The sequence below is a fragment of the Centruroides sculpturatus genome, unplaced genomic scaffold (genome assembly GCF_000671375.1).
Source record: "Centruroides sculpturatus isolate CEXI.00-Female unplaced genomic scaffold, Cexi_2.0 scaffold1488, whole genome shotgun sequence".
In the NCBI taxonomy this organism is placed as follows: domain Eukaryota; kingdom Metazoa; phylum Arthropoda; class Arachnida; order Scorpiones; family Buthidae; genus Centruroides; species Centruroides sculpturatus.
The window spans coordinates 166,158-177,953 of NW_019385746.1; the positions used below are offsets into that span (position 1 = coordinate 166,158).

At 32.8% G+C, this 11,796-nt stretch overlaps 1 protein-coding gene across 1 annotated transcript; it reads left to right on the plus strand.

Moving 5' to 3' along the window:
• Positions 1–247: 247 nt before the first annotated feature.
• LOC111641734 (nicotinamide N-methyltransferase-like) lies at positions 248–10,665 on the plus strand (the record flags this gene model as incomplete). The annotated part of the gene is made up of 4 exons (XM_023387941.1): positions 248–392; positions 4,457–4,645; positions 4,715–4,724; positions 10,377–10,665. Coding segments are annotated over exons 1-4 (633 nt in total), but the record flags the coding sequence as incomplete, so codon positions are not given.
• Positions 10,666–11,796: the final 1,131 nt, after the last annotated feature.

The following is an 11,796-nucleotide window of genomic DNA, read 5'->3' on the forward strand; positions in this document are numbered from 1 at the left end:
TACGAAAAGAGAGATTCCTTCGCTACACAATCGACTTAAACCATTAAAGTAGATACTATCATAATTGCATAAATAAATTTAATATCTTATTGTGTAGTTATCGTATTTGTTATTATATATATATATATATATATATACAGGCCTATATTGTTAATTTACTTGCCATTCCTTATAATGATGTTTATTTAATGCAGACTTACTCTTTAATTTAGACTCTCTTGTGCATATTACTGTATAAACAGCAGTAATGGAAATTGACTCTGAAGACAGATATGCTTTCTCCAAATTCTACGTAGATCGAAATTTCACCATCAATTATCGAAATGTTCTCAATAATATGATAGAAATAGAAGAATTTGTTTCGTTTTGCCTGCACCAAATGTTTCGCGATGGTAAGTTTTAATTTAAATAGCAATTTGTATTAAGAAATATTTAGTTGATTTCTAATGAAATCACTCAAATATTTTAAACAAAGAAAAACTCACGAAATCTAAAATTTCTATTATTGAATTATAAATTGACATGATGTATCCACAAAGGTGAAAACGAATGATAACGTCTATTTTTGATTAATTGATCATTTTGTATAGAAAATAAATTATATTTTAATTACACATTAGATAGGCTCGCTTATCAGCCTACTATTTATCATATAGAAAATATTATTAAATTTTTCTTGTAGAATAACTGTATTCTGTAATTCTGTAATAACTAATAGCGGCGTACCGTCCGTGGAAGCTGTGGAAGCGACTCTTCCCTCGTATTTTCTAAAATATAAATACATGTTGCGCGATTATTTTCATATTTTAACGTACTCTGAGTTACTTAAAATTAATATTTTATTACAATCGCATTATGTATTTTATTAAGAATTTCTGTACATGTAAAAAACAATGATAAGATTGCTATTAGCCTATATATTTGAATATAAATTCTTATATGCGTATTCCCAACGGGAAGCTCTGTATCGTCGAATACGGGACAGCGAAAATATTTGAATGGTGTAGGCTGTCAGATTGTACGCTTTCGAGTGTGGGCTTAACAGAGCACCGACCTCGCGTAGTTTAGCCGGTGGATGCTACGCACCAAAATATGGTATAACGCTTCCAATGATTTCATCCATTAGGCACTGGTAGGAAGCTATTTGATTAAGTGGATTGTTTTAAGATTTAAATAGTAAAGATGATTTTGTTTATTTTTATTCTAAATTACGTAGTGAATTGCAATATTTATATTCGCGAGTCACTCTTAGACAAAAAAAAAATTATTATAGTTAATGACGATCTGAACAAAGGTGTACTAAAAGAATTATATAGGTAGGCCTCCTACAACGCGGTAGATACGTTCCTTGAAAATACCGCGTTGTGGGAAATCGCGTAATAGGAGACACCAACTCAATACAAAAACTGGGACTCGGTTCTAAAAAGAGAAAAACTTGGCGTTTGAATGGCGTTTTTTGGATTTTTCAAACCAGCCATTGGTAGCCACGAATTTAACACTGGTTTCATCAGCTGACCAGTGGCGTAGCGTAGTGGGGGCAGCAGGGGCTGCCCGCCCCGGGCGGCACTTTTAGGGGGCGGCAAAATTTCACAATAAATAATAATAATATCTTGTAAAAATTTGAACCATTTCATTTCATATTTTTGTCGCACCGACGATTCGGACCGATTGAAATGAGCACGGAATTGTTCATTATTTATTCTGTGACGAAACTGAATTTTAGTGTTTTAAATTAAATTGAGATACCTAAATAAGGGAACAGCGAAATTTTTCTCCGCCCCGGGCGGCTGACACCCACGCTACGCCACTGCAGCTGACGACTGTCCCATTTGTTTTAAATAATGAAATATTTTTAAGGCTTTGTGTTTAAGTGCAGTTTTATTTAAAGGCAACCGTTTCTTGTTCATATCTTCTACCCATAATATTAGCGCTTGTTCCAGTTTTTACATTATAGGTGCTCTTGGACTATCAACATTTTTTCGCAAGAATAGATGATCCGGATGCGACCAAATTTCTAATCTTTTCTCCCGATTGCTTAATCGACCGAATAGTCGACTCATTTAAATTAAAATGCCTACTAATATCAGCTATCCGCTCTTGATTTTTAATTCGATCCAAAATTTTTGAAGAGTTATAAATTTCCTTTTTAACGACGTACTTTCTTTTCATTCGGCATTGTTATAGCTAAAAATTTTTCAATCAGTTTTGTGGACAGCAAAAATAACTTTTCTTCACTTTGTTCTTAAAAATATACTCCCAATAGAAGTTTATACTGTATTTTGGACCATTTTTTCAGTCCCCACTTATTGAAACAGTATAAATGATGGAAAATTTAGTGATATATTTCAGTGTTTATGGTAACTGATACACATCTGTCTAGAAACCGGTCTTCCCCTAAAACTTTCAAGAGAATAAATAACACGCCAACGGCGACAAAAAGCTGTTTTCAAGGACATTTAGTTCTGTATGCCGAACTGCGGTTCGTATCACGTAATCCGTTGCGATTTTTCTGTTATGTGAAAGATAATTCGTTTCTAAATACCGTAAACCGCGTTGTAAAAGTACCGCGTTGTAAGAAAATTTCCGCATTTTTTCAACCGCGTTGAAGCGAAAACGCGTTGTAAAGGTACCGCGTTGTAGGAGGCCAACCTGTATTATTTAATATCATTAATTTTTAACCAGTTTTTCAACCATGAAGCTAATTCATACTTCTGCAAGGAATATTCAATCAGAGGAAAGAGTGTCGTCANTTGCGATTTTTCTGTTATGTGAAAGATAATTCGTTTCTAAATACCGTAAACCGCGTTGTAAAAGTACCGCGTTGTAAGAAAATTTCCGCATTTTTTCAACCGCGTTGAAGCGAAAACGCGTTGTAAAGGTACCGCGTTGTAGGAGGCCAACCTGTATTATTTAATATCATTAATTTTTAACCAGTTTTTCAACCATGAAGCTAATTCATACTTCTGCAAGGAATATTCAATCAGAGGAAAGAGTGTCGTCAGTAGCGTTGCTTTTAATAGAAAAACAGCTTTTAAATACTTTGATGGAACCTACGATAAGCGATTTTTATAACGAAGTAATTAAAAATTTTGCGAAAGAAAATCGCCGAATAGAGTTGGTTTATAAAAAATAATAAAAACAAGTTTTTACATCTTTGTTTCCTGTCAATGTATCTATTTTAAAATAAAAATCAATAAACTGTTTATTTTTGTCATTTCCTGTAATTGTTTAAAATTTTTCAATCAAATGTACAGTACGCTACTGATAACTACATATAAATACAAAATAATAGGTAAAAGTTTATTGTAAAAAAACAAATAGATTACAGATTTAAACAGATTACCCTCTGATCCATTGTTTACTTGTCAAAAATTTTTAATTTATTTTTCAAATATAATGTGAGCCACCGGGAGGGAGGAGGAGTCCTCGCCTTCTGGCCACAGGTCGGTGACCTACTTTCTTGTCAGGGATGGCGTTTCGTTCAGTTTCGCGTTACGCGAGTGGAGGAGAGAAGAAGGGGTCGACGATAAGACGTTGGCAAAGTCGAGTAACGTCACCATTTAAAACAAAACAGCGGTTTATTTTACTAGCTAAGTAAAAATTTTACAAAACTTCATAGACTTCGCAGATGAGAGAGAGAGTTTACAATAATAATCGTTCATACCTCTTTGCATACACTAATGGGATATTTTCCCGTAATGTCGTCCTTTATGGATTCTGAGCGGTGACACAAGTATAGGTCGGCGACGAAAGTGTAGGTCTGCGATGGGAGTGTAGGGTGGCGATGGAGAAGGCGATGTCTGACTTCGACGTTCGGAGATTCCCCCGAGGAGGGGAATGTGCCGGGCTTTTATACCTTTATCGGTGGGAAAAATTAGTCAGGTGATCAATTGTTTTAGCAGGTGTGAGGTTAAAGGTGGCGATAGAATGACTACAATATGACGAATTTCGCCCGTAATTGTAAACAATACATGGTTTGATCGTGAGAGTGTTTATAATAAGATAGAAAGAGTTATAACTTTCTCATGCGCTTCATATTTTGTTTTTACAGGTGCAAATTCCTCTAGTTAAAGGAATTTATCAAAAATTTAAAGGATGAAATGCTTTTATTACATTATATAAACTTCGAATTTCACAATAATAATAACAATTATATTAAAAAATATCTGAACTTTAATAAACTTGCTCTTTATACTGAATAAGTCGCACAAATATCAAAAGAAATAATATAAATGTTAATGATATTCTTCTATGAAAATTCAGATATGAAAATTTGAAGAAATTTGTATTGAAATTTTTAAAATTAATTATTGCACTTTGAGTATATTTTTTATACTTTTATTTTAAAGATTATCTCGAGTGAAAGTTTCCTATTCTAATAAAACAATACAAAAATATTCATTGTGTTTTGATTCATTTTAAGAACTAAAGTAAATATTCCTTTTTGTTCTAACAGAAGCCTTTCGAGGCAAGAGAATTCTTGACGTAGGATGTGGCCCGACCGTTCACAGAATGGCAGCACCGAGTAAATATTTCTCGGAAATTGTTTTGTCTGATTATACCGAGAACAACCGTGAAGCTGTTCAAGAATGGTTAAAAAAACGAAGCATCGTCGAAGGATTGGGATACTTTGATGCGAATGGAAGCATTACTTGAAGGATACGGGTATGTTTTATGAATTTAGTTTATTACGTATAAAATTTATTAAGTACAGTAAAACTTCTGTAAGTAAAACTTCTCCAAGGGGCAGAAAAATCTTCGAGTTACAGATTCAACGTACAGAACAATAAAGTAAAAATTCCCGATTCTGAATAAATTTGTATTTTTCCTCTCTTGCATTATATGAAGAATCATCTTTCCTAGTTTTTTGTTTTCTTTTTAAACAACCCGTGTAACGCCTTTCGGCAAAATGTTTAATATAACTAATGGAATCGAACAGTTTTACAGGTACAGTAATACCCCGAACTTACGCGATAGGTGGGACCGAGCGGTAACCGCGTAAGTCGAATTCGCGTAAGTCGGGGTATAATTTCGCATATAAATACATACAAATAATTTTTAATTGGGGCCGGAGACTAAAGAAAACAATAATTTACAAAAAAATGTTTAATAAAATCTTAGATAATACATATGTATAACAAATTATATTATTATACAATTTTTCACATTAACTTGATTATCAAACCATAATTTTAACATTGTTTCCATCTCAGCGATAATACCGTGACGTTTACGAATGATGCTCGAATTTAAAGATTGAGCATTTTTCGCAGCTTCGAGAATTTTTTCTTTGCCTTTTATAATTGTTCTGACCGACAATTCCGGTAGATCAAACTTCTTTGCCAATTCACAAATTTTCATTTTTGTATCGAAGTCTTTAATAATGGGTACGTTCGTAAAGTCAAACGAGTTAAACGCGTTAGTAACGAATCGTTCGAAATCCCTAAAGTTAACATCCCCAATGTTAACTTTACAGTCCAAAGATAAAGTTTTTCTTTTCTTGTTTGATGCAGAAGAATTAGTTCTACTTCGTATAGTAGAACTAGTAGAGTCTCACGAGTCTCCGTAGATATAACAAACACAGAAATACATAACACAAAATAAATTGTAGCTATGTGTGGATTCCGCGCGACACATCCGAACATGTAAGCTGAACAACAGTGTGGGGGGAGTGAGTAATCGAGGGTTGCGTGGCGCTCAAACAAAAGACGAATCGACGAGATTTGAAAATCGCGTAACTCCGCGTTCGCGTAAGTCGGGGTAGCGTAAGTCGGGGTATTACTGTACATCTTGTTGAGATAAAGCCAGAGGACCTCTCCTTTTGGACTGGAACGTTGTATGCAAATTAGTGTTGAAGAATAGACAATTAAATGTTTGAACATTTTATGGAAATCCGAAAATTAGAATCACTTTGGATAGAATAAATATTAAAATTCGAGTCGAGGAAGTTAAAATTAACGTAAATCGGTGTCGGGTAGCCACGAAAACCTTCGAGTTGGAGAAAATTTGGGTTAAAAAAATTCAAGTTGCAGACAGTAAATCCTATGCTGTTCCATTAAGACCTATCGAGTGTTTCCTTTCTTCGAGTTAATATTCCAGTTAAGAACATTTAAGTTAGAGAAGTTTAATGTATTGTATGTATTGTTGTAAAAGAACAAAAGTATATTAGTTAATTGTTAACATTAATATACTTAAATTTGATAATCCAAGATTAACGAAGTTATTGAAAAGACATAATTGTAGCATATATTTGTAGGAACTGCACTCAGTAAAAACGTTTTTACACTACGACTATAAATTGTATACATAGTAGTAAATGAGATAAGAATATGTGCTGGAAAATTTCCCACTTTATTTTCAGATTGAGTTACAGATTGAGCACCAGAAGTAGAAAAATTTAAGTAGAAATTTTTACGTATTGTTTATCATCTTTAGTTCCCAGCAATTTTTTTATATTAATGTAATTAAACATAAAAAATAAATATTTAAAACTGAAAAAAACGAACGAAATGCGTTAATTTTGAAGAAAAAGCTTCACACTTTATTTTCCATTGTCTGGCCTTTCTGCGAAATTTAACACCAATGAGTCATTGTTTACACAGCTGGATGACCTTGAACACAGCTGGAGTTGGATTTTCCGGGATATTCTCATAGAAATCTCGGGAGGCGATGGGTTTATAGCAGGGTGAATACTAGCTGGTCGTATATTTTTAAATATTTTTAAAAACTTAAAATTTTTATTGCGATTTCCGACCCCCGACTTAATTAAACATATATATAATAAAATCTATTAATTAAAAAAATTAAAAAACTATCAGAGATCGTTTTTGATATCAGAAAGTAGGTTTAAATAACTTTCCCGAAGGAAAATCAGTGCACTACACGGATTTTCCTTCGCTAGAACAATGAATGAAATTTGATATCAAAATCCTATTAAAAAACAATTAAGCGTTAATCGCGCGTAATTAAAGGTTGATTAAAATTGCGGAAAAATTTTTCCCGCGCGAAAAAATTTTTGAAAAAATTTGGAGACAAAAAACATTCCAAAAATTCAAAAAAAATTTGGAGGGATCGAAAGGACCGAGTTTTCTGTAACGTTATGTAACCTTTCCGAGTTAACTCGGAAGAACAACTAAACGGGATAATTATATAATTATGTAGCAGGATAATGTGTCTATCATGAAATGGATTTTCTTTTAAAATAGTATTAGCACAAAATAGGCAACTGCAATATCATTATCGTTCATGAAAATATTGGCAACAGCTCTTGTACCTTCCGCGTGTAGTTTAGAGGTTATGGGACCCGGGAAGTAATTTCGATAATTAAGATCATAATTTCGAAAAGTTAGAAACATGAAAAGCTTATTTTGGAGAATAGAGGTGACTTTTAAAAAAATTGTACGTGTCCGTAACAAGTAAAATTTCTATTAAGTGTAATTCCACTCCAGATGTTACCGTTTATCGCCTGTAGACTTGTAATTACAAAATGTAGAGGAAAGTTGGGCAATGATGTTCAGAGTGCAATCCTACTTTGTTATGTATCTGGAAACAGAATGGAACTGTGAATGTCAAATTGGTGTAGCCCGATTGCAAACGTTATCATAAGTCTATAGTAACATGGTGGTCGCCATTAGAGGCAGAGTTTTATTCTTTCATTCGTATGGTTTTTGAGGTAATCTCAAACAAAATTTTGCAAATTTAAACTGAGGATAAATACATACTTATTTTAGATTGTTAGTTTTAATTATTTTGTGTATAAGCTGCATATATTTAGCTTAACATCCCTACCTTTCGTTTGATTTATAATATGCTATGAAGGCAAACACGAGAAACACACGACCCCCTTTATCTCCTTACTCCATCGACCTTTATCCACGAAAATATAAGTGTCAATCCCCTCATAAAACGAACTTCCTTGCAAAGTTTCAGAAATTTTCGACAAAGAGCACAGGATTTATTAAGCTTCAAACAGGTTGAACAAAACCGTGCCACACCCACTAACTTCCATACATACAGAAATAATCCTTCAATTTTTTTTTTTTTTTTTTTGAATTTTTCGACGTTTGAAAGTGTTATAAATTCAAAAATGTAAGAAATCTGGGGAGCCATCTTCTGCCGGATCGCCATACTTTCCCTCTGTTATAAAAGTTGAGAAAGTAAAAGTTCACAAATTCCAACATCTACTACAAAAAATCACAAACTAGAGGCGATAGAAAGAGAAAATGTAAGAAGACCCAGAGAAAAATGCAAAAATTGGTCAGACAAAGACTGTAGAAACACCAAATAATTATAAGTGTGACCATTGTTGTATGTACTGTTGTACAGTACTTACATTACTGAAATTTAGTGCCAAAGCCTAACCATTGAGCAGTAATACCCAACGTGGTCGGGCATTCACGATCGATACGATAGATGGATAACATTGAAAACTGATTAATAAAAAATATTTTAAACAACTTGTATGTCAAGTAAATAAAAATAAATTGTAAAGAACATTTTAAACTTATATTTTACTAATAAAGTTTTGATGTTTGTATAAATTTGAGTGTTAATTTAGTTATCACTTAGGTGCACGTCTTTATCCTACTTTTCTCTAATACTTGTAACATCGATGTTTAGGCAGGATGGCCGACTACTCTGGGAGACCAGGATCCAATCCGAACGAGTCGCAAAATCTTCAGGAATTTTTCTAGGGTGTATGTCGGCCTTGTCCTTCACCACCCGTCCGCCCCATTGTAGGCCTGACCGAACGTATAATGGGCTTACTAAAACAGGCACTCTTAGTTCCCACAGGGCGGAAAGAGTTAATTTTCTGGAAACTTACATATAGGGTTTCTCATTTCCCGGTCTTTTGCTTGTCCCGAGATCCCGGGATAAAAGTGAACTGTTTCCCGGGATCCCGGGAAATCCCGGGATAGAATTAATTATTTTTAAGGTATACAAAATATCTTGAAATCAAATGATATAATTATTTTCCATTTTTTAAAGTAATTTTAAAGTTCTGTAACCTCCAAAATCATATTAATAATGCTGTGTAAGGTCTATAGGCCTATAATAAAAATTACCTTTAAATAACGTAGAAATTTTCACAAATAGAAAAAAATTAATTAAAGTTTGCTGGAAACTGCATACAACAACAACAAAAATATGTTTTGAATTGAGTTAAAAATTAAAAAAAATGAACTTCCAATTTAGAAGGTAATTTTCGTTTTTTAAATAAAATATAATACAAAATATTGCAAACTTTTATAAGATTTTAAAAAGCAAAGATGGTCAATACTCCGATAACTCACTCTAATTCTTATTTTAGTAATGAAAAGTCTTGCCACCGAGAATGCCCTTTCCGATTCAATTGATGTGATTGGAATAGTGTTTAATGCATTTAAGAGAAGACAGATATTATGTGTTTTTTCACCCGTAGCCAGAAAGATTTCGAGTTCGTTTTCGAGATTGTAGTACTTCTTTCGCTCTCTAGTATTCCTCATTTGTCTACCTTGGCTACTTTAATAGCGGCATCAAGCTTAGAGCTCGATAATTCGGCAATTCATTTGGCTTTAATAATCAGGTTTATGAAGAAAAACTTCATACTTGCAGACTTTGTACTCGTTTGTATCCTTGCCCAATTTGCACAATCTGGCGTCAGGCATTTATTGAAGCTACTGGGCATGGTTAAAACTCAAGACAGCGTAAGCACAATTATTCCAGATATTACAGGTTCCGACAAGTAAAGAATTTTTATAATCCTGCCACAAATAAGCTATATATTGATTATTGACCATTTGTGACATGCTATAACGAGCAAAAATTAAAAAAAACTAATAGGTAGGTTTAAAATTAATAAATACAAATGTATTCTGACAGTGAATGAGTTAATTATGCTTTCTATTTGCAAAATTCCTCAACCTTAACACAAAATAAGAAAAAAAGTGAATTTTTAAGAAATTTGCGGGATTTCCCGGGATAAGAAAAATTTCCCGGGATATTTCCCGGGTTAAAAAAACAACCGGGATCCCGGGATCCCGTTTGAGAAACCCTACTTACATATTAATGGAAATTAATTAATTTTAAATGCTATTTTGTTAATTTTGCAGCAGTGACAACGAATAAAAAAATAGTTTCGATTTTATTGTCTGTAGTACACTTTAAGAAATAAAAGGAGTAACATTATTTTCTTAAATTGTCATTATTTGTATGCCATAAATATAAAAAAGTCAATTACGTAATAACCATATTAGTGTCGATGTTATATTTTTTTCGTGATATCTACTAAAGTGATTTACATTATAACGTTTGCATACTTAATTTAATAACTTATATGTTTATTCACAATACTTATTATAATTCACTTATTTAATTTGAATTATTTATTTGAACAGAAACGTCGAAGAAGGAATAAACGAAATTAAACTTCGATTTAGACAAAAAATAAAAGAAGTAATTCCTTGCGATGTCTTGCAGAAAGACATCATTTCCTCGGACGTCGGAAAGTTTGACGTGTTGTTTACCTCTTTATGCTTAGAAGGGGCTTGCACCACATTAGAGGATTTTAAAGCGGCTGTTAAAAATTTTAACAATTACATCTTGCCAAATGGAGGATTAGTAATGATGGTGGTATTGAACGCTACCTATTATTTTGTAGGAAAGCGTAAACTTTCAGGTCTTTCGGTAAGTCAAGAGTTTGTAAACGAAACATTGACGAAAGCTGGATTCATGAAAAAGCATTGTTATCTTATAGAAAATAATGAACAACATCCGGTTGGTAGCTTTAGCGGATACTTAATATTATCTGCTATTAAATCAATTTAACAGAATTTATAAATTGCTTACACTTAAAGTAAATTATACCACGTATGACAAGCTAATTCATTTTTTAATTTTAGAAGGGAATATGAATGTATTAATTTTAATATGAATGAGATAAACGTTCGACTCTACAGTATATCTCAGGAAAAGAATTTAAGCATAAATATTAGTATTAAGAGCAATGATGATATTATTATTCTTAATACTAATATCATCGTATATCTCAGGAAAAGAATTTAAGCATAAATATTAGTATTAAGAGCAATGATGATATTATTATTCTTAATGGAATACCTTATTTTTTGATTTTATAGTCTTATGCTACTTTATATATGAAATAATAATAATATAATTATACCGAATATTCAATACATGCTGTGTACTAAAATCATCACATATAAAAGAAGCATAAATATTGATATTTTAACAATTCTATTATTTTTAGTTAATGTAAAACGGATGTTTTACGTAACCTGATGGTGGAATAAAGTGTGAATAATTTAAGAATCACGAAATACTTTTATTCGAAACAGAACTTCTTAATGTTCCTTTCTGCACAACTGTAGTTAAATTTTCAGAATAATATTAGGATTGTCCAACTGAAAAGTGGACACGTCATATCTCATCGTGTAAAGTAGCAATCGATGGGCGGTACTTACAGGTGAGTAAGTTCAACTTAGGCGAAGCTCGTGCTGCATTAAGTATTGGCGGGAATAGATGTTATCTTCAGTAATTGACAGTTTAACGCTAAGTTAGTTACAATGGAAGCGTCCAGAATCGCTTCCATCGTAACTAACTTAACATTAATCTGGTTTTTAGTGGCTGAAGGTAATAGGAATGCCGATATCTATAAACGAATGAAACACATTTATAATGGACATTGTTTAGAATAAACGGAAGTGAATAATTGGTGCAACGGGTACAGACAAAACCGCAAGTATATTCGGAATAAGCCGAAACCAGGTCTGACACACTCCGCCGCATCAATCGTTG